The sequence below is a fragment of the Cupressus sempervirens genome, chromosome 8, assembly GCF_028749045.1.
Source record: "Cupressus sempervirens isolate cs-2001-9-10 chromosome 8, ASM2874904v1, whole genome shotgun sequence".
Classification (NCBI taxonomy): domain Eukaryota; kingdom Viridiplantae; phylum Streptophyta; class Pinopsida; order Cupressales; family Cupressaceae; genus Cupressus; species Cupressus sempervirens.
This window is the reverse complement of record NC_143125.1, coordinates 721,086,294-721,111,031: the sequence shown is the minus strand read 5'-3', so window position 1 is coordinate 721,111,031 and position 24,738 is coordinate 721,086,294. Positions and strand designations below refer to the sequence as shown.

The 24,738-nt window shown below is 36.0% G+C and overlaps 1 protein-coding gene across 7 annotated transcripts in view; it reads left to right on the top strand.

Moving 5' to 3' along the window:
- Positions 1–24,383, top strand: part of LOC149544473 (putative E3 ubiquitin-protein ligase RHB1A) — a 112,807-nt gene extending 88,424 nt beyond the window's left edge. For all 7 annotated transcript variants that reach the window (XM_089798868.1, XM_089798865.1, XM_089798869.1 and 4 more), the window contains one exon: positions 24,014–24,383. In XM_089798868.1, coding sequence (XP_089654994.1) covers positions 24,014–24,049 — 36 coding nt within the window. In that variant the 3' untranslated portion in view covers positions 24,050–24,383. The remainder of the gene's footprint in view (positions 1–24,013) is intronic.
- The last annotated feature ends 355 nt before the right edge of the window (positions 24,384–24,738 follow it).

Here is a 24,738-nt window from a genome sequence, read left to right as displayed (position 1 = left end):
TAGCATGTTTGATATCACTTGTGTTGCTGATCAGAGTTTTGACAGTGAGATAGGGTGGCCATTGTTGATAGTTTTTGAGCTTTACTCACCCATAGTTATGGTGTCTTGCATACATAGAGTGTTACTTGATAGTGATGGTGATAATATGAAGTTCTTCTACATCACACACAGTACAACATATGTTTTGTTATGGGAGCCAGGTATTGATTCGTGAGATACATCACTTTACATAGACTTTTGTATATTGCTTCATGGTTTGGAGTGTTTGGGCACTTTTGTCAGAATGGAACAACTAGTTGTATGTTTGAGAGATATGGAGGGTCACATGCTGTGGTTGAGCATGTTATTTTGTTAGTTTATCTGGGTTGCATCAAGTTCAAGGATTGTTAGTAGGGACCTTACGAAGAGGCATTGGCAATATAGGTTTGTACATCTATTCAAACAGGTGCAATATGAATATGTTGCGATTTTTTTGAAATTGGTTTGGAATCCTGGAATCAACATGTATAATAAATACATTTTTCTAGTGGATTCTTGGTGAGATGCTGCACTTTGAAGATCTTAATGTTTATATCAAAGTAGTGCAACAAAGGACATGGGTGCATTGGTTGCACTTGGGCGAGTATTGTTATAATACTACATATCATATGTCAATTGCTATGACTGCATTTAGAGCCCTCTACAGTTATGAAGCTCTATCTTTTGTTGATCTAGCAATTAGTGACAATAGGGTTCCTTCGTCACAGGATTGAGAGGATATTTGAGGTGGGGGATATGGTGTACCTACGATTGCAACCTTACCAACAGAGTACCCTTAAAAGGGGTAGAGCTGAGAAGCTCAAACCTCATTTTTATGAATCATATAGGATTATTAGGCATGTTGGAGAAGTTGCACATGAGATCCAGTTACCATCTGGTAGTAGGATTCATAATGTGTTCCATGTGTTGTGTTTGAAAAAGGCACTGGGACAACATATTATACCATCTCCAAAACTACGTCCCTTGGATGAGGAAGGTAAGATGACATTGGTTCCTGAGGAGATCTTGGAAGAGAGGGAACACCAGTTGAGAAGCAAGGTGATTCGAGAGTATCTAATTCGCTAGAGAGGTCTCCCTATAGAGGACGCCACTTGGGAGGGCGAGACTATTTTACAGCATCTAGCTTTGCAGTTGCTTGTGGGCAAGCATCTCCAAGAAGGGAGGATTTTCATGTCCCCTCTTTAGCTTTGTCTAGCAGTGACATGAGAGTTAGCCTATTATGGAGTCTTGTAGGCTGGCAGTGGTGATCAAGGAATCAGCTGGGGTTTTTAGCATCCAGATTTGGTATTACAGGTAGTAGATCAATTGAGAGCAGTTCCTTGATTGTAGGAGGAGGTTCCTACCTTTTAGGTGGTAACGTTTTCTAGAGTTGAGGTTCTATGAGATCACCCCCTGGTCCCAATTTCAGGAGATTTGGGTGTGTTACCTACTTTTTAGGAGTATCCCTAGATTTGAGGGTGAGATTGCTAGTTGGCCCAGGTTGTCCGACGTCAGTCACATGTAGGTGACAAACTCAGTTTCATGTTTTAAAGGTGTTTGGGTTGTTCCTCGGCTACTTGGGAAATATTTTAATATATTTAAATATTCTCCTAAGTTAGCATTTTAATAATTTAAATAAGTCTAAGTGCTTAGCCATTTTGGAGAAATAAGGAGTTTTCTGGCTCCATATGGATCAATTTGCCTATTTGTGATAGCTCGTTGGAAAGAGCTTAGTCTCTACTATTTGATTATCACTTATCGAGACCTATTTGATGCTTGGAGCTATTTGTCATTAATAAAGTAATGATTTCTTTCTATTTGGACGACTTCATTGGGGAAAATAATGCAATATTATAAAGTTCAAATGAATTCCACTTTAGGGTTCTTTTATTAAGATAATATCTTATACTTACTATAATAGTCAACTATTTGTCTATAGTCCGTCTTTCAGTCTAGATAGGAATGTTTCCTTTCCCGTCCCTTTTTTCTTCAGTCCAGATAGGAATGTTTCCTATCCTGTCTCTAGTTTTGTTTCTAATTCCGTCTTCAGTCTAAGTTGTTTCTTTTAGAAACAACGTCCTTGTAATTCTTTATAAGGAACACATTTGTTCCTCTGTTAATCAATCATCCGGAAATCCGTTAATCTACCAACTCTTCTTGAATCTTGTAACATGGTATCAGAGCTAGTACATTATTTCGAAAACTTATAATTTCTTTTGAAATTATCAGTGCATAATTTTTTGAAAATTTTTTTGGTGCTCGTTCTTAGAAACCCGCCTAGGGTTTTCGGTCCATAGGAAAAATCTCGAATTCGGGTCTGTTTGCAAATCCCAAATTCGGGTTTGTCTACAAATCATCTCTCAAAATCACGTCCATTTTTAGTCCTGTCTCAGTCTGTCATCGTGCTCTGGGAAGCAAATTCGACCATCTTTTATCAAGAAATCTAAAGTTTTTTCAAGCTTTTTTCAGCTAGGGCCTTTTTTTCCGAAACCCTAATTTTTGGGGTCAAAAAAATATTTTGTTTGCAAATTCTTGGTGGGTTTTTCGAGAGCTCAACTGGGTTGTCCATTTTTTCTGAGTGCCTCGATTTTAGAGCCAGCGGATCCAGAAAACGACAGTAGATTCCTTCTGAGTTTTTCGAGTTCTCTTCTGGGTCATTCTCTGATTCTTCTGGGTCTTTCGTATTTTTGCCTCGAAGAACGTGCCTTCACAGATTTTCACAATTTTTCATTGAAAAACGTGTCATGGCATCTCTGACAAATATTCTGCTCGAACATAATTCCAAATTCAATGGTCGCAATTATGGAACCTGGAAGTAGCGCATCATCGCAATCTTCGAATATCGAAACCCCGATCAACTTGTTCTGGGTGTTAGGTAGCGTCCGACTTCTCCGGGTCTTGATCAAGGCGAAGCTGCATTTTTTGCCTTCTGAATCTGTTTCTGTTTTTATGGGTTTGTTGATTTTCTCCTCAAAAATCATTTCAAGTTGTCTGTAATATGTAAGGTTGTGTGAGATTCTGGGTTTGTTGATTTTCTCCTCAAAAGTCATTTCATGTTGTCTGTAATACGCAAGGTTGCGTGAGATTCTGGGTTTTACCGTTTTTTCCACAAAAACGAAGTTTTGTAATTGCAACTTATTTTGAGTCATAGCACTCTTCTGGCAAAGCTTCTTGGTTTCAGCATTTTGTAGATCGAGGGAGGGTCTCAGTTATCACAGAATGTTCCAACATCCGTACGTTGACCATTAAGGGAGGGTATTAAGATAATATCTTATACTTTCTATAATAGTCAACTACTTGTCTATAGTCCGTCTTTCAGTCTAGATAGGAATGTTTCCTATCCCGTCTCTTTTTTCTTCAGTCCAGATAGGAATATTTCCTATCCTGTCTCTAGTTTTGTTTCTAATTCCATCTTCAGTCTACGTTGTTTCTTTTAGAAACAACGTCCTTGTAATTCTTTATAAGGAACACATTTGTTCTTCTGTTAATCAATCATTCGGAAATCTGTTAATCTGCCAACTCTTCTTGAATCTTGTAACATCTTTTAGGGTTCGAATTGCCTTGGAGAGGGGGTATAAGGAGAAAGCAACCTAAAGGTGAGTATCTTTTATCATTTTGTCAACCTATTTTGGACGCTATTGCTCTGGAAGAGCATTCCTCATCTAGGACGCAAACCCTAGTGTTGAGAGTAGATTTGTTGGGACGTAGCCCTCAACAAGATCAGATTTGAAAGTTCTTACAACTTGATCAAGGTAGGGGATTGATTTCTAGTATTTGCAGTCACACTTTGCAGGCAGTGGATTTTTAGGTAAGGCGGCCACTTTGGTTTAGCCTGGCATTTTATTGCAGCAACTCACGTGAGGAATTCTGGGGTATTTATTTGCAATAGACTGGAGTTGTTTTATTGCAGCAGCTTGGGTTTTATCATTTAAACTTGTTTGGTTGTAGCTGGTTCCCATCTTCAGCTTGCGTCAACTTTGTTTGAAGTACATCTGTATTGGTACTATTCTGAAATAAATCAAACTCTACTGGTACGGTTTTAGAATCATTTCTAGATTAGTATGTATTGCTACATATGAGTTCTATCACTTCTATTTTATCAGTTACTGTTATTTATCCATTGTAATACATATATTCTAAAAAATACAAAAAGAAACAACACTCTTCTGCCACTTCTATCTAGCTCTATAAGATCAAAGAAAAATCTACAAGAAAATATAATTTATATAATTAAATATTATAGCAGCAGCAAAGCAAATATCCATTTGGGATATTTCAAAATCCTTCCCATGCCATTGCAATAACACACATTGAAATGAGATCCTAAGCTAAGACAGGCGGAGCAGCCACCCATCTAGCCATTTGAGTCAGATTCCTACCCCACACAAAAAGTTTTAGACAAAATAATTGTGTAGACCATTAGAAGGGAAAAGAACACCACAAAGCACTCTTATTCCATCACTTCTCTGGAACCAAAATAGAGTAAAACAAGCAGGCGAGCTAAATCTGGAAAAAACCCATAGCAGTACAGAAAAGGACGAAACAAAGAACCTACAAAACCCACAAAGGGGTTGGGAAGCATACAGAAAAGAAAGGGTCCCTAAGTACAAATTCACCCCACAAAAGCCAAAGCTTTGATGTAAACTAGAGAGCCAAGCGAATCCACCCAAACAAGAGGTGGGTTGCCCTCAACATCATTAGAAACCCATCCTTAGCAAGGCTCACAGAATCTCTTGAGATGCACCCATGTTTGGACACTCTCAACGTTTCCCAATCTAAAGGATGGAGAGCAAGCATAGACTGCCAAGCCCTTGAGATAGCTGTAAGAAGATTAGCATGGAAGTGGGCAGCCACAAGCTACTGCTGAAAACCTTTTGCAAGCTGAGGGAGCTTGCAAAAAGCACCAAGATCCTAGAGAAGGACCAGCCCTAACTTGTCGCTATCATCAGCTTCATCACCATCATCTATAGAAGCCTTTCCACTTGTTCTTGGTTTTTTTTCTATAACCTAGCTTTACATCAATTTGCTAAAAGAGGAATCTAAACAATTTTCACTATTTAGCTGCTGAACAAAAAAGAATTTGAGGATTGAAATGTAGATATGTGCTCTGCATATATGCTTGCATTGCTCGATGTCTAGCAGATAGTTAAGATCAAGACTCCTGCATTTGAACGTGTCCTTGGAGGCAATACTTAATTTGGTGATCTGGTACTTGCTACAGTGGAACAATGATTGGTGCATTAAGAAAATATCTCACCTTTGGAAAAAGCTTTATGATATTTTTCAAGCGTGTAAGCATTATCTATTGAGAATTAAGATCCTCAGTCATGTGGCTCACAAATGTTAATAGTTCTTGTAAATGTGAATTTTTTTTTTTGGAAGGTGTGTAGAAAGCGGTCTTCATATATCTGATATATCAAGTCAAACATTGAGCACACGAGATGAATTACCAATATAGTTATAGATCATTTGAGTAGACCCTAGGTTCTAGCCGTTGTCTCATTTGCACTCATCCTAGCATTTGCTCCCATTTATAGAACATTTGAATATGTTGTGTTGTAGCTTGGGCTCCCCTGGGCTTACGATCAATTGTGTGATCTTCGACTTATTCGTTGTTCAATGGTTTGTTGCTTATGCTTTTCTTTTTGGGTAATGCTTCCATGGTCAGTAGTTGGGCTTCTATGTATAGCCAAATTTGTAACTACAAAAACATGTCACTGGTAGCTCTACACTATCCAAAGCACCTATTGTAAACTGAGGTTTTATTTGATAATTGATATCCAAAAATTTGTACCTTGTATGGGTCAATAAAATCCTTCATTTTCCACAAACAAATATTGAATATTTTGAGTAGCTAGATGAAATTGAAGAAATAATCAAGGTCTATAAAAAGACTAGCACTATGAGGAAGACATTTTAGTAAGAACGGGACAACAGAAAGTGCAAGCAAATTATTTTTTCGTTTCCTTTGAATTGGTCTCTTAAAAACACCAGGTATCTCAAGCTCTGAGCATACAGGAGTGCTGAACAAAGCTCATTTTCTAGCTCGTTTTACCGAAATATCATGGAAATATCCTTCCAAGGTATGTAGCACAGGGAGGGCATAAAGCATTATAGATGGTTAAGGTTGTTCTCAAAGTTGTTCTTGGACTCTGATGACCCTAAAGTGCTGCCTAATGACCTGCTTTCTATTTCACATATCTTTAATTAGCCAAGAATATTTTTGTGGTGTAGAATATCAGATTATAAGAAATTGCATAGCAAAATTTTGAACGGCAATTTAATGTTGTTAGTGAAATAGGATTGATTAATCTATTCTGTAACTTGTAATAGCACTTGTGGATATTTTATGTGTTTTCCAAGTTACTATACAAATGAATATATATGTGATATAAAGAGGCATGTCTCTTTAATATATTAACTTATATTAGTTATAACACAAGTAATATGCCCTATATATATATATATATATATATATATATATATATATATATAAAAGTTAATTATTCCATATATAATATGTCATATATTATTTATATATCTCATATATATAATATAATTTATCCGACGGAATTATAACATTAACACTCCCTCTTAATGAAGGAGGATAAAACACAAATATTACACCATAGGTAATATTTCAAAAATAATACATATAAGAAATCTTTGATCAAAAGATTTCTAGTATATGATATCATATAAGTATTGGCCTGTCAGAATATCAACACATGATATTCACCAATTACTATTTGATATCATATTAGGTAACATGAGCATTGGCCTATCATAACATCAATCAAATGATATTCACCAAGTACTCTGAGTAATGGCCTATTAGAACATCAACTAAATTATATTCACCAAGTACTAAATGTGGTAATGGCCTATCAAAATATCAAGGGAAGATATTCACCAAGTACCTAAAATATATCTATACAAACAACTTGTAGATAGTCAAATTAATGACATCTAACACCTAGTTGTTGATTTATAAGATAAAGCCGTTCATGATTTATTTCAACATTTACACAAAATGTATATCATGATACAAGTTATTGTAAGGTTGTCACCTTTCAATAACTTCTCCAAATACAAGTGATAATCATTTGGAAGTCATCACTTTCTCATGATGTATACAGGGGGAAGGTCCATACACATGTGATATCAAAAGTTCACATGAAGTCACCATTGATACTATCATGTAGTGTTGTCATGACATCCACCATAGATCGTATCAGAGAATAAGGTTCTCACCTCAAACTTATCTCTCATAGAGAAGAATGTATTACGAGGGATTTCACCTCGAACTTCTCCCTCCCAATCTGTTGATGTTTCTATCCAAGGATACTTCTGATGGAATATAAGACTCCCTCTGAAACGCACATCAACCTTTTGACCTCCTCATAGAAGGTTGTCTCTGATGTGGTGTTAGACTCCCTTTGAATCAATTCGATCAAGCTCATCAAAAGTTTTCTTGAAGCATAAGTTGACTAAAGTCATAAGATTGAGCTCCGCACAATATTTTGTAGCATGTTCAAGTATCTGTTCCTACAAAAACATCTCGAGACAGAAAAGGAAAAGATCAAGGAAAATAGCTCTTTATAGTATGTATAGGAATACAAATAAGATAAATGTAAAACTCAAAGATAATGAATACTTGTCTGGAGTTGCTCCAATGAGGGTCCATATGCAACAAATCAAAAAATGTCTCGATATAAGCATTTGTCAAACAATGGGAATAGAGCATTGATTATTATTTCCTCCACAATGTAAAATTCCGATTAAAAAATTAATGGGTCTTCCAAATTAATGAACCTCCAAATATATGTAGAGGATTGACCAAGATGAACAATAAGCATATAATTATCTAAATGTCATATATAATGTTCCAACCTCTAGGGCATAAAATAATTCAACTCCTTGCTCAACCCCAACCCTTTTATGATGTTAAGAAATTGATCCTCAAATGAATTTGTGTAGAAACACAAACAAATATTATGTCCAAGTTGAGACATGTAGGAAAGAGCATCTCTATGCTCTCAGAATTACCACCATGAACATGAAAACAAAAATTTCCTGTTAAAGTGGTTGAATAACCTCCAAGTTCTGATCTTGAAGCCTTAGACAATCTTCTTAAGTGAAAACCCACTGTAAAGTCAACTTAATATTTTCTTTGTATAGACTTATTAGGCGGTTTCAGACCATAAGGATATCACCTAGCTTGATTGCTCCCATTTTTAAGTTGTAGAGCTACCCTTGTGTTATGGACTCATTTGAAAGTGTTATTAACTGGAAACATGACTATCAATAACAATAAGATTCATTGTTCTTCCAGACATGAACACAATTGAATTATCTGTGACAATTTGATGTTACCCAGTCTCTACAATCCACTCTTATCACACATATATCTCATCAGATTTTTCAGTAGATGTCCCCCTATGTTGTGTGGTTGTGGATTGCTGACTTCAGATTAAGTTTTGATAACTTCTAATTCACAACATTACTTAGTTTGACTTATCTCTGATCTGATTTACTTTTCTAAACTCTATAAGCTTATTGTCTGAAACTTCCATAATGTCAAGAATCACAATATGCTCTATGTTCCAAACTTCAATTTGATGAACCCGTACTGCTTCACCTTTTCAAATTAATTTTGCACATATTACTTTCTGAATTAGAGATTCTGACAGTCTCAGAAATGAGTTCTTCATTCTCCACAATCATTTTCAATATTGACTGCATTCACTTCCATTTCCTATGCAAATTTCTTGTAATCATTCGATGGTATTTTGTCAATCACTGGATGTGAAATTTTCTAATTCTCCTTCAATCTATCCTGATGATCAATTCTCAAATGTGAACAAAATAAGGATATATGAAATACCAATCAATAAGAGAGACTGTGGCAGGAGGAAAATGATTTATGTACTATGTGGTATGCCACATTGACAAGAGGAACCTATTGTCTTACTTCAACTTTAATGCTTATGATTATGATAACCTTTATGCCACGATGATTAGTTTGAAGATATTACTCAAAGGGACTGAGATATTGCTGTTAATAACTTTATCTTCTGTAAGAAACACCTCTCCCCATGAACACCTATGTAGAGGAGAAATGGAGAAAGGCCTTGGTTTGGATCGATAACATTGGATTTGAAAGCAATCTGAAATTCCTATTTGTAGAATATGTGATACCTTCTGCAACTTCTGGTTGTACAATTCCACCCGCAATCATCAATCTGCAATGAATATAGTTTCGTTGAGGTTAGCTCCAGATTCATCCATTTCTTCTTCTTGTGGCATGTCCTTATCTCCTCTCTCACCATTTCCAAGTAACGTTGTTACTTCTAAAAGTTCTATTTCAGAGGAAGATTCCCTCTCACCAAAGTCTTCATCTAGAAGGAGCCTTCTCAATCAGTGGAGCCTATGCAGAAGCAATCAACGGTACCACAGCAGGATCATTTCTCCACACTAATCTATTGCTTTAATGACTGCACTGACTTGGTAGAAATGTAGGTCCAGTCCCACTGGCCTTCTGACAACATCATGATGATTTATTAATATCATCGGTTTAAATTTGTAGATGTTAAGGAACCATTTTAAAGAGGTTGCAGCAGCTGCCAGCATCTCCTGTTAAGAGATATTTCCATGTTGTGGTAAATGATTTGAATACCCTCTCAAATGAGTCTGATTTCACGTCCCGCATTGCCAAATCTTCTTTGGAGGCATGTATCATCGAGGGGCTAAACGACTATCTATAAACTGCATGTAGTGGGGTGACATCGAGCAGGGACCAACCAAATCAGCATGAACAAAGAGCAACATATCACATCAGCGTAACTATCCCTTTCCGATAACAGTGAGTGGAACCACAAGAAGGAATTTAGCAGCACATTTTCTATTGTTGCCTCAGTTCAAACATATAAGTCAGAAATACTCCAGATTGCATGTTCTATAATGTGGTGACACAAACATCATATACATTGCGAAGAACCAATGGTATCTTCCTATTTCTGAAGGTGAGATGAGTCTTTCTTCCAAGGAGGAACAATTCTGATGGTTGATACCACAACGATTTATAATTATTATCGTTGATGATGAAAGCTGTAGCTACAGAAGAACATTATCGTTCATGGCTGACCCACTCTCGCCGTCAGATCTTCCATTGAGCATCGGATTGCTTAACCTGATTTTGATATCATGTTAAGTTTTAATAAGATTTATGAAAGAATAGGCACATGATCAAACTCTGCTTTGATACCATGTTAGTGAAATAGGATTGATTAATCTATTCTGTAACTTGTAATAGCACTTGTGGATATTTTACGTGTTTTCCAAGTTACTAAACGAATGAATATATATGTGATATAGAGAGGCATGTCTCTTTAATATATTAACTTATGACACAAGTAATATACCCTCAATATATTATAATGATTATAGAACGCAAGATATATATATATATATATATATATATATATATATATATATATATATATATATTGTAAGTTAATTATTCCATATATAATATAATTTATCCGACAGAATTATAACATTAACAAATGTTAATGTTTTATATGGGTAGGCACCATCTTGAGAAGCTAGTTATGTCAATTATTGCATTTTGGTTTCTGAGGTATTAGTCATATTGCATTTTGTAGCTAGTGAAAACTGTTAGGATGGAGGAAGAAATTGTCAGCATACGAGCAAATCAAATGCCAAAGTATGGTTTACTTAGAATATGAAAATGTGATGCTCGATAATTTAAATTTTAAATATTGATGCGAAGCTTATGCAAGCTGGGAAATTTAGAGATTTTTTCAGACATTCACACACCTCCATTTCACATAGTTGAAAGTCTTAATGGAAATATAATGGGATATACTTTGATGGAACCATGATGGGACATAGCTTAATAAATGTGTATTTATTATTGTATGAAAGCCAAGTTTCTTTTCATTTTCCCTCTATCATTACGCATCCCTCTTTCCTGGGATGAGCCAGCCTGAATAATTTGTAATCAGACATCTGATTGGGTGCGTATTTTAGGCTGATTTTGTTGGAGGGATTAACTGTTTAAGACCAATATAACCCTTTCAAAAGTTAATATCAAGTTCTTTTCTGTTGTAAGAATTTTCTGGTCAGTGGTTGGTTGTGAGCACCATACGTGTTACATCCCAAAATTTTGACCTAATTTTAAAATTGTTAATAACTGTTGATTTAACGGATTATTCTTTCATGATCATGTGAAAATGGTAGTTATTTATATACGTTGTATAAACTGTTAATGAAGATGGTTGTTAACCATTAACTAATATTAGATGATTAGTAGTTGCTTGATTTGAAATTATGATTAATAATTTAAAGTCTCTTAAAATGTTTATATATAATTGTTATTATGGCGAAAGTGTTTTCTTGGGTGATTGCAGGAGAAGATGAAGAGGGGGGAAGCATTGATAAATGGGATCATCGGAATGGGATGCCCGCCTAGTTCAATTATCGGGATCGGCAGGGGTGACCTTAAACTTTTTTGAAAAGGACATAATGACTTGAACACAGGATACATTTGTAGGACTTGCATGAGCTATTAAGAAAATAAACTAAAAAAGCATATAAATATATGAGATTTTAATTGATCTTTCATCATATATATATATATATATATATATAAATGAAATGACACCAATATATTATTACAACTTAATAAAATGATCTCTCACCCCATTGATATATTCACATGAACGTATGTATATACATATTATAAAAATACAACTGAATTATAAATCTTTCCAACTCTTTCTTCCAACCTTTTATGTTTTTTCTTTCCCTCTCTTTTTCAATCGATTTAAACACTTGAAAATTTGAATCAACATATAATCTTTTAACCAGCGGAAGCCAAGCAGTCCCAATTGCTCTTCATATATGGAAGCCGTGAGGGAGAGACGGAGACCACAATCCATAATTCCAATCCTTTTTGCTGCTATGTTTTTCGGAATTCCCCTTGTCTTCATAACACTCGACCATTACATTTTAACCATTGTTTTGCTTCTGTAGATACCCTGCAAATCGATTGCTAAGCTTATTCAAGATTCCATTTCCTTGCCATGCAAGTACTCGGGCTGAGAAACAGAGATTTTATGCATTGAAAGTGACGTTTCAAGCAACTGGAGGAAACTGATCCTATTTGCAAGTCTTCAAACAAAACCGAGTTCCTTAATAGGTCATGAATCACCATTCGAATGTTTTAAATACAATTTCTACAACAGTCGGCTAGGCCTAGAAACTTCTTTCATTATCTATGATCACATTGTTTAATTTGCTGAATAATCCTTGTCTTTTATAATGAATTTTCATCTTATTAGTTTAGTTTAGTTTATGATCCATTGTTTAGTTTTCTGCTCTAGGGGACATTATTATTCTTGGGGATTTCAATGCGAGAACTAGAGTACTATAGACTCCACTTTATGATCGTAGTTCGGATTCCATATGCTCCACCGAGATTGATCCAACTTCTTTAGGGCTTCAAAGGTATTCCAAGGATGCTCTTGGGTCGTTATCCGTGTATGGTAGACATTTGCTACGGCTTTGTGAGTCTTCTAGCGTTGTGATCTTAAATGTCCTCTCTTGCTTCCCGGGTTCTGAGTCCTTCACTTGTTGGCCTCATTGTGGTGGTGCTAGTGTCGTGGATTATGTTCTTGCCTGTCCCGCTTTCATTCCTTGCATTTGCATTTTCACCATCTTGTGCCTTCCTCTGGCAGACCATGCTCTCCTCAGTATTCATTTTCGCCTCTCTCCTATTCTTTCACCCCCTCTCATGTTGCCTCATCATTCATCTGTCGCTGCTCGCTTCCCCATTCGCTTTCGCTTTATCGATGGTGACTGTGAGCTTTGTTCCGCTCATCTTTTGAGACTCCTCAACTCATCATGCTTTTCGAACTTGTGTGAGGCTGCCTCCATGTTTGACTTGCTTGCGACAACTATCATTCAGTTTGCGACCCTTTCCATTCCTCATCGTCCTTCTTTGGTCCTTTGCAATAAGCGTCATAATACCTGCCTTATGAACCAGTGGTTTGATTCGGACTGCAAATCTTTCCATCGTTTTATGTGTTCTGCTTTTGAGGCTCCCTCCACTGATCCTACTCGCATTCGCTCATCTTATCTCCACTTCCTTCAGAGTAAGAAATGTAACTTTACCGTTTCTAAATGCAAATCTCTTTGCTCCATGCTGATCCGTAATCCCCAGCTCATTTGGCGCACTCTTTTCCCCCATAACTCCCCTCCACCCTCCACCTTCGACTTTCGCTCTCTTACCTTGCACACCATGGCTCTCTATGACATTCCTAGGCAACCTTCCATCCACCCCTCCTCGCCTCCTTTCACCCACCTTTTCACCCCCTCCCACATTTATGAGACGATCAGATCCATGAAGTGTAGTAGAGCTGCTGACGAGGAGAATTTTCAGGCTGAGCTTTTCAAGTTCGGTTCCTCAGTTCTGGGCCCCTATCTCTCTATTCTGTTTAATAGAGTGATTCACACTGGTTTTCTGACCTCCTGGTCCAAGCATTTGATTTATCCCATTCACAAGACCGGTCCTGTCTCAGATTTGGGGAACTACAAAACTATTATGATTGGGCATACTTTTGCCAAATTGTATGCGAAAACCCTTAATGCTATGCTTTCTGCAGAGCTAGATAGGAAAGGTTGTAGGGCTAGAGGGAAGGCTGGTTTTCAAGCTGATTATCAGACTATGGATCACATTTTCACTCTACGGGCTATTATTGAGGAGGCTAGACATAGATCGGAGAAAGTTTAGTGTTGCTTTGTTGATTTTCGCAAAGCTTTTGATTCTGTTTCTAGGGTGGCTCTATCGAGAGACTTAGAGAAGCTGGCTTTTTCGAGATGTTACGTATTGCTATTATGAGATTGTATGAGACTATGGTTGGCAGATTCAAGATTCCTAAGGGTTTCTTGGATCCGATTCATAGTACCATTGGGGTTAAGTAGGGTTGCCCTCTCTCTCCTACCTTGTTTGGGTTATATATTGATGAGCTTGAGGACTTCCTCCTGAAGTCTTCGCTCCCTGGAGATGGGTGTTATCATGTTTTGATCTCCATCGTTCTTTTTGCAGATGATGTGGTTCTCCTTGCTTCCTCTCCAGATAGGTTATAGAGACTTTGTGATGGCTTGGCTTCATTTTGTGATCAGCGAGAGCTTGTGGTTAACTTGGGTAAGACTCAGGTTATGGTCTTTAATTGCTTAAAGACCTCTCATCTCCACTTCATTTTTTAGGGTCAGGAGATTGAGATCACTTTTTCTTACATTTATTTGGGGGTTATGTTTTTCGATCCGTGTTTTAGTATAAGACCAGCTATTCAGCCCAGAGTTGATAAGGGTATGGGTTCTCTTGCTTTGCTTGAGAAATAGTGTTTTAGACATCACTTCTAGGATACCTTGTCTAAGCTTTCTCTTTTAGACTCTCTTGTGTGACCCACTGTTCTTTACGGATCTTCGATTTGGGGCCCTTCTCTTCTTAGCTCAGATTGGACTTCAATAGAGTGGGTTCAGACTTTGTTCTTGAGGCACATCATCATATGTCATAGGTTCACTCCTCACAATGTCATTTTGGCTGAGTTTGGTGCTCATCCCTTTAGTCTCGCAGCCATCTTTGATTTGGTTTGCTTCCTCCATCGCCTTTGTGGGTTTGTGGATAATGCTGGGGACCGTGACCGATACTCCTATTTAGCTTATTGTTCGTTTGTTTCTACTGTGAAGGCTGGATTTGATTCTTGTGCTCGCTGTTGGTATGCACAGGCTTCTTTGTTGGGTTTGATTGGGATTGATATTGATCGTCTTCTATTGATCGTCTTCCTCTTTTTCAGTTCTCATTGGATGCACTCGCTTATCTTCTCCCCTTTCGACAGGAGTTGAATGAGCATGTTCGGCTTGACATTTATAGAGGTTACATTGCCACTACCTGGGTTAACCCTTCCGGCAAGCTACACCCGCAGATGTCCTTTTATGTGGAGCACTTTTTGGAGATTTCTGATGGAATTATTGTCCGTTTTAGCGATCTTTCCCGCCGGTGGTCTCATTCCCTGCGGATCTTCTTAGGTTCTTTCAAAGTTGGATCTCACTGTCTTCGGGCTTAGACTGATCATTATATTGATAGTGGGGAGCGGATTTGTCTGCTCTGTACTTTAGGGAGGGTGGAGATTGAAGCTCATTTCCTTTTTCGATGCCCTATATACTATGAGATCAAAGGGAGATTCTTCTGTCTGTTTCGGGAATGCTTCTCTCTCTATGAATTTTTCAGCTATTATGATCAGAAATGTCTTGCAATTTATCTTTGTGAGGCCACTATGCTCCGTGATGGCATGATCCAGTCATTGCTTCCACACTGACACTCGTCTACTCAGCTCATTATTGCCTTTTTTACACCTTTGAGTGGTGTGAAAAGGCCTTCTAGCTCTATTAGATCTATTGGGTTATCCAGATGTGTCAGATCCCGTTCTAGTTACCTGCACCAGCGACACTCCTCTGCAAGTGGCCAAAGATAGTACAATGCCTCTACACACCAGCATGTTTATCGTTCAGTGACTGATTTCTTTTCACCTAAGAATGACTCCTAGTCTCTCTTATTGTTTTCTCTGTCTCTCTCTCTTTCTTTGTTGTTGTTGCTTTGGTTTTAGTCATTTTTCTTTAGACACCTTTGTGTGTTCCTGCTGATGTTTGCCTCACTTTTGTAATCTTGTGGTCCCATAGACCTTTTTTGGTCTTTTGTTGGACATTTATATCATTATCTTATCTTATCTTATCCTACATTCATAACTTCTAGAATCATCATGAAGAGAGTTGAATTGTATCTCTTGAAGAAAAGTTTCTATTTGAAATAGGAACTTGGATGAATGGTACTGAACTTAAGTACATGTTTTATTTTGCCACAGTTTATAATAAAAGATATAAACAATGATAAAGGGCAGAATGCTCACAAACTTCCAAAAACACCTAGAATTCACCGGCAGTATAGCCATGAAATGGTGAAGAGGTGTAAAAGGGCAATTGGCTTATTACACCTGGGAATCACTAGCTGTGTAGCCATGAATTGTGAAGAGGTGGAATAAACTTGTAAGAAAACAAAAGAGAAATTACACATGAATAACTTAAATGAAATATACTTAATAGCTCCTGCTCATCCTTGTAATGAATCTTGTTGTTAAGTCGAGTGGTGGTGATCAGGTCAATGAACTCATCTGAAATCCTTGGCCAAGGTAGTTTAAGGCATGGTTGCCATCTAATGATTACTTGATATTAGAGGCAACAATTATGCAAACATGTCTATTTTATAATTGTGCAGACATTCTAAACACCAGGATGCTCAGGTGGCTAGACTAAGAACATCCCAAGCCTGATCCCGAGGTAGGGAGGGTCATTCTAATTTAATAGAATGTGTGGGGATAAGTACGGTATGAGGTTGGGAGGTTAAGTCTATGTTAATGCTTCTTCTCACACCAAAGCCGAGGCTTGCACAACCAATTAAAGATCCTCCGGATGAATCTTGTATGAACTTTCTTTTTTTCCTTGTTAAGCATTTACTTTACTTGTATGAAGAAAGAATAGTTAAATCGTTAATCTAGTTATTTCAGTTGATCATGAATACAATTATGATTAGTTAATCGTTAATCTAGTTATTTACAGTTGATCATGAATACAGTTATGATTAGTTAATTGTTAATCTAGAGTTATTTTAGTTGATCGTGAATATAGTTATGTTTAGTTAATCGTTAAACTAGTTATTTTAGATGATCATGAATATAGTCATTTTTAGTTAATTATTAATAGCAGTTAATGTCATGTGAAAAGAATTTAGTTGTATATTTAAGAATGTTGAGAGTTTTTAGTTTAAATCGTCTTTGTTATCGATATAAAAATCCATTTGTCACATATGGTATCAAAGCGCTGGGTTCAACACTGAACCTAGGGTACACTACTTTTCATGTAAACCTAAAAAATTCTTAGAATGATTGTACAGGACGCAAGTGCTTAAAACACCCCATAAGAAGGCTTGATATCCCATCTTCCCTTATTTAATTAAAAACATGCCAAAATTCAACTATACTTGCTGCTCCATGCCCCAAGATAATGAAACTCAGAACCAGGCATTGCAACGAGTGAAGAAAGAAAGAGTCAAGTGGACACTTGCTAGTAAAGCAACATATAGGAACAAACTAATTCAAAACTGGAATGCTCAATAGGGCAACTCTCTTCTACATTTTCACAGATCCTGAATGGTGTGGGATATGTACCAATTTGAGTCAGAACTAAATGGTGAGAAGCAAGATTAGATTTTATGATGTAAACATCTTTGATAGAGGAAATTTTTGTAAACAAGGCTGCCATGAATGCTACAGCAAAGTATTAAGTTAATTAAATAAATTGATCTAATTTATGTGTTTCATGCATTCACAAAACTCTTTTGTTGTATATATATATATATATATATATAGACACAAATTTTGTAAATTCATAGGTTAAACCAGTAAGCAAAACAAAATGAACAACAACAAGAACATTGCAGATCATGGCATGGTCTGTGATAACACTCAATCATCCACTGACTTGTTACTTCAGATTTTGCAAGAAACATAACTGAAGTTGAATAGTATGGAAAGAAGAATGAATGAGATGGCAGCCCAAATGGGGCATAACCATGAGGAAACACAATCATCACCTCTTCTTAGAACAGAGACAGAAGTCTCCGGATATAATAAGAGAACCTCTTCACCTATTCAAATTGAAAAACAAAAGAAACAAGAAGTAGTGGTTGATTTGTTAGCAGATATTAAGAAAATTAAACCACCCAAATTTGTCGGATCCGAGTCCTGAGGGGATGCAAAAGCTTGGCTAACTAAAATGGAATAGTATTTTGAAATTAGAAACTTTTCAAAAAGCTTAAAAGCAGTTTGAGGAATATACCACTTTACTGGAGAAGCTGCAACTTTGTGGGGAAACACCAAAGTTGAGCAAAACATTAAAACCATTGAAATTACTTTGGAGAAGTTTGTACCATTTTTAGGAATAGCTGGCTACCCCAAGCCTTTGATGACCAAAAAACTTCTAGACTTCCCAAATTTGAAGCAAGGAGATATGACTGTACATAAGTACTGGGAAAAAATTATCCCACTATTGAAGTATGTACCACCATATCAACAGGATAAAAATCTTAAGGTGAGAAAATCCATCATTGGTCTGAACAATAGAATAGGAGTAGTTGATGTTTTCACTCAAAACTATGGAGGAAGCTTTAGAGAAGGATGTTCGACAAAAATACAAAATCAAGAAGGATGACTCCATCCGGAATAATAAAAGAAAAACAAACTAGAATACGGAAGGTGCTGATACTGGATCTCTGAAAAAATAGTTCAAGGATTTCAAGTATAGCAAGCTAGAATCAAAAGGAAATGGAGTCAAGGATGTTAAAAGTAATTTTAATACAAATAAGAATAATAAGAGTAATGAAAGAAAGGGGCCACCTTCAGGATGCTTCATTTGTGGAGGAGATCATTATGCTAATAAATGCCCCATCAAACCCAACACCAATCAGCTGCAACGACAACCTCTTCCATAGCAACAACATGTTTATCAACAAATGATCCATGCAGCCCTAGACAATAGACAAGTAGAACAACAAATAGGCATGATTGAAACTCCGGTTAAGATCTATGGGAACTTTGTCTCTATTTTAATTGATACTGGAGCTTCTGAATGTTTTATATCGCTTAAACTATTAAGTAAATTTTCAAAGAGATCTAGTTTTATGGCAAAACCATGGACAATCGAATATGCAAACCAGTCAAAGATTGATGTAGAGCAATGTCTGTTTAAGGCTCACGTTGATTTTCCAATTTTCTCAACAGAATTGAACTTGTATGTAGCACCTCTTGGGTCTTATGACATTATCATAGGCATTAATTAGCTCAGTGAGCATAAGGCCAAGGTGGATTTTCTTACCAAAACTGTAAATTGTCTTAGTATCAAAAGGAAATTTAGTATTTAGGGCACATTATATCAGCTTAGGGCATAGCCATAGATCCGTAAAAAATTAAAGCAATTAAGGAATGACCTATACCTAAAAATGTGACAGAAGTTAGAAGTTTTATGGGATTGGCAGGGTTTTATAGAAAATTTGTCAGGAACTTTTTTAAGATAGCATATCTAATTACATCACTTCAGAGAAAAGGAAAAAAATTTGTCTGAATAGAAAAATGTCAATCAGCCTTTGAATACTTGAAAGAAAAGCTAACTACAACATCCATACTAAAAGTACTTGACCCACAAAAGGAATTTGTAGTTATAACAAATGCATTAGGAGAAGGTTTAGGAGGTGTGCTAATGTAGGATGAATAGGTAATTGCATATGAATCTAGGAAATTGAAAAATTATGAGCAGAATTTCGCACCTCATGATCTTGAATTAGCAGCTATTGTACATGCTCTTCAAATGTGGAAACATTATTTGATAGGAAAACCTCTTGAACTATGATCCGACCATCATGGCTTACAATATATCTTCACTCAACCAAATCTAAATGCTAGACGAAGAAGATGGCTGGAATATTTAGTAGACTATGAATTCAACATAAGTTATATTAAGGGCAGGGAAAACAAAGTGGCAAATGCCCTAACTAGGAGAAGACACATTTTTGCAATGGCTACTATAAACTTCAGATTAAAGGATAAGATTTTACAACACCTAGAGCATGATGAATTTTATGCAAAAATCAGCTTAGCTCTTATTAGGGACCCACAGGATTGTAAGTATTCGGAATTTAGTTTAGAGGAGGATGGATTGTTAAGATATCATAATAGGATTTATGTACCCAACAAATTTGAACTTCGAAGAATGATTCTGGAAGAAACTCATTCAGCTCCATGTTCAGGACACCCTTGAGTAACTAAAATGTTGTCTGATATCAAACCTCTATATTTTTGGAAAGGAATGAAGAGGGAGATAATAGAATTTGTGGCAGGATGTTTAGGATGTCAAAGAGTAAAAGCAGGACATCGATACTCAGCTAGTATTTTACACCCTAATGAAGTACCAGAATGGAAACAATAGATAATTTTCATGAATTTTGTACAAGGATTACCTATGTCACAAAATCGACAGAATACCATTATAGTAGTAGTTGATAGATTGACAAAAAATGTTCATTTTATACTAGGGAATCTAACTGATGGAGGACCAGAAATTGCTCATAAATGCATAAAAGAAATTTTCAGATTGCATGGAATTCCAAAGAAAATTATATCAAATAGGGATGCTAGGATAACTTTGGCAAACATTATTCTTAGCACTAGGTACTAAACTAAACATCAGTTCAACTTATCATCCTGAGATAGATGGTCAAATAGAAAGAGTAAACTAGGTATTAGAAGATCTTTTGAGAGTATACTGTATGGATCAGCAATACCAGTCAGAAACATATTTATCTTTGGTGGAATTTGCGTATAACAATTCCTATCAATCCACCATTAAAGTGGCTTCCTTTAAAGCTCTATATGGCCACAAATGTAGAACTCTTGTGAGTTGGAATGGCTTGGAAGACAAAATTATTGTTGGATCTGAAATGCTTAAGGAAATGGAAGAACAGATAATCCAGATTCGTCAAAGATTGAAGGAAGTTAATGATCGATAGAAAAGTTATGCAAATGCAAAAAACAACACCTAGAGAATTCTCAGTGGGAGAAAAAGTACTATTCAAGGTAAAACCTCAGAAGAGTACTATCAAGTTTGGTAAGAATGCCAAGTTAGCCCCAAGGTATGTTCCTTTGAAATATTGGAAGTTGTGAACCCAGTAGCTTACACAATTGCTTTACCACGAGCCCTTGCAAGGATGCATGACATCTCCCATGTGTCATACCTTAAGAAATACATTACTCATCATGATCATATAATTGATTGGAACTTATTACAGGTGCGAGAACCAAGGATGGTAGAAATAAAACCACTTAGAATACTCGAGGTGCGTAAGCTACGCTTATGAAATCAAGAGGTGACACAATGCAAAGTTCAGTGGGATCTATATGCAGAGGATAATGCCACTTGGGAGGATTATCACAAAAATTTTCAAAAATACCCTCATCTTTTCTATAGGGCTGGAATCTAAACATCTCCTTTCTTTTCTTAAATTAAACTGATTAAGTATTGTTTATGGTTTTTGTTGTGATATTCATCGGGGGCGATGAAAAATTTAAGGGGGAGGGTATGTTACATCCCAAAATTCTGACCTAATTTTAAACTTGTTCATAACCGTTGGATTTAACGGATTTTTCATTCACGATCATCTGAAATAGGTAGTTATTTATATATGTTGTATTAACTGTTAATGAAGATGGTCGTTAACCATTAATTGTTATTAGAGGATTAGCAGTTGCTTGATTTGAAATTATGATTAATAATTTAAAGTCTCTTAAAATGTTTATATAGAATTGTTATTATGGCGAAAGTGTTTTCTTGGGTGATTGCAGGAGAAGATGTAAGAGGGAGAAGCATTGCTAAACGAGATCATCGGAATGAGATGCTCACCTTGTTCAGTCATCAGGATCGGCAGGTATGACCTTAAGCTTATTTGGAAAGGACACAACGACTTAAACATAGGATACGTTTGTGGGACCTGCATGAGCTATTAAGAAAATAGACTAAGAAAGCCTAAAATAATCTAATTAAAATATAAAAACATACCTCAAGAGATTTTAATTGATCTTTCATCATATATATATATATATATATATATATATATATATATATATATATAAATGAAATGACACCATTATATTATAATAACTTGATAAAATGATGTCACGTCATTGATATATGCACATGAACGTACATATATACATATTATAAAAATACAACCGAATTATAAGTCTTTCCAACTCTTTCGTCCAACCTTTTATTTTTGTTCTTTCCCTCTCTTTTTCAATCGATTTAAACACTTGAAAATTTGAATCGGCATATAATCTTTTAACCGGCGGAAGCCAAGGAGTCCCAATTGCTCTCCATATATGGAAGCCATGAAGGAGAGACGGAGACCATAGTTCATAATCCTAATCCTTTCTGCTGCTATGTTTTCCAAAATTCCCCTTGTCTACATAACACCCGACCATTACATTTTTACCATTGTTTTGCTTCTGTTGATATCTTGCAAATCGATTGATAAACTTATTCAAGATTCCGTTTCCTTTTCGTGCAAGTACTTGGGCTGAGAAATAGAGATTTCATGCATTGAAAGTGACGTCTCAAGCAATTGGGGGAAACTGATCCTATTTGCAAGTCGTCAAACAAAACCGAGTTCTTGACAGGTCATGAATCACCATTCCAATGTTTTAAATACAATTTCTACAGCAAGCGGCTAGGCAGAGAAACTTCTTTCATTATCTATGATCTCATTGTTTAATTTGCTGAATAATCCCTATCTTTTATAATGAATTTTCTTCTTACATCCATAACTTCTAGAATCATCATGAAGAGAGTTGAATAGTATCTCTTGAAGAAAAGTTTCTATGTGAAATAAGAACTTGGATGAATGGTATTGAACTTAAGTACATGTTTTATTTTGCCACAATTTATGGTAAAAGATATAAAAAATGATAAAGGGCAGAATGCTCATAAACTTTTAAAAACACTTGGGATTCACTGACAGTATAGCCATGAAATGGTGAAGAGGTGTAAAAGGGCAAAATGCTTATTAACTTCCAAAACACCTGGGAATCACCGATTGTGTAGCCATGAATAGTGAAGAGGTGGAATAAACTTATAAGAAAACAAAAGAGAAATCAGACATGAATCACTTAAATGAAATATACTTAATAGCTCATGCTTATCCCTGTAATGAATCCTGTTGTCAAGTCAAGCGGTGGTGATCAGGTCAATGAACCCATCTGAAATATTTGGCCAAGGTAGTTTAAGGCATGGTTGCCATCTAATGATGACTTGATATCAGAGGCGCCGGTTATGCAAGCATGTCTATTCATAATTGTGCAGACATTCTAAACACCAGAATGCTCAAGTGGTTGGACTAAGAATATTCCAAGTCCATTCCTGAGGTAAGGAGGGCCATTTTAATTTAATAGAATATGTGAGGATAAATATGGTCCAAGGTTGGGAGGTTAAGCCTATGTTAATGCTTCTCCTCTCACCAAAGCCGAGGCTTGCACAACCAGTTAAAGATCCTTTGGATGAATCTTGTATGTACTTTCCTTCTTTGCTTGTTAAGCATTTACTTTACTTGTATGAAGAAAGGATAGTTAATCGTTAATCTAGTTGTTTTAGTTGATCATGAATACAGCTATGATTAGTTAATCGTTAATCTAGTTATTTTCAGTTGATCATGAATACAGTTATGGTTAGTTAATCGTTAATCTAGTTATTTCAGTTGATCATGAATAGAGTTATGATTAATTAATCGTTAATCTAGTTATTTTCAGTTGATTGTTAATAGCAGTTAATGTCATGTGAAAAGGATTCAGTTTTATCTTTAAGAATGTTGGGAGTTTTTAGATTAAACCGTCTTTGTTATCGATATGATTCTTTTGTTGCAATATGAAAATAAACTGTGTAATTTGTAGAGTAGGAAATCCAAATAAATAACCGGAGTCTGTTTTCAGCCATTTTTATCACTGCAAAGAAAATGTCTAGGCTTGGTCAGATGTTTTTATTCCCCTAAATTCTTGCATTGCTTTTGAATCATGATAAGACGACTTTATCATAGCTATATAATCTTCTTTTTTCTTTTTATGCTTTACAAATACTATTCATCTACTTAACTTGGTTCATTGCTTTTTAGGAATTATGATTGTGTCTGATATGCGACACAAATGAGATATATTATTAATTAGGGGCAAGAATATGGTTGGCTGCAGCATGGGATATTTGCATGCAATTCTAGCTTATTACCTCATGTATTGTCTACTGGCTTCCCATTTTGCAGGAAATGATTTTCAATGAAAAACCTCTTGTCATCTGATTCTTTGGGCGCATTTTGAAGGCCTTCTAAAGTAATTTATTATTTTCCCTATTCAAATGTACACCTATTATACAATGATGCTGGGATGTTATCAAGCTGTGGCAGGATGCGTTCCAAGTTATTCTTTCATAACCAATGGAAGTTTATGTGATGGGTAAGGCAGGAGAAAAGTTTTCTTGTTGCAACTACTATATGACAGGTTCCAGCCTCCTCACCTTTGTCCGTAAGTGTATACAAATTAATGGATGATTCGAGATTATTCTGTACCTTGTAATTAGAAAGATCATATTGATCTTGAATAATTCCTGTATAATGTAAAATAATGTTCTTGCAATTTGTACTTTTCTATCTGATATGTATGTTGTTATATGAATGTGTGCTGGCATCATAAGATTTCTAACTGCATCTTTGCTTCGGGGACGTAGAGTATAGCAGAATTTTAAATTTAGGCAGGGGTTCTTTCACATAACACAGTTCAAAATATAATCACTCCTGTTTATTAATTTAACCCTCTTACAAAGCAAACATAAATTGTTTCAACTTTAGATTGCAACATACTTTATTTAGATCGAATTGTGGAATGAATGGTTTTTCAAAATGATGGGCAACAAGCTATCAGAACACATTGTAATATCCGAACAGTTTGCTGATAAATCTGATTACATTAGACCATATTCTAAAAGAAACCT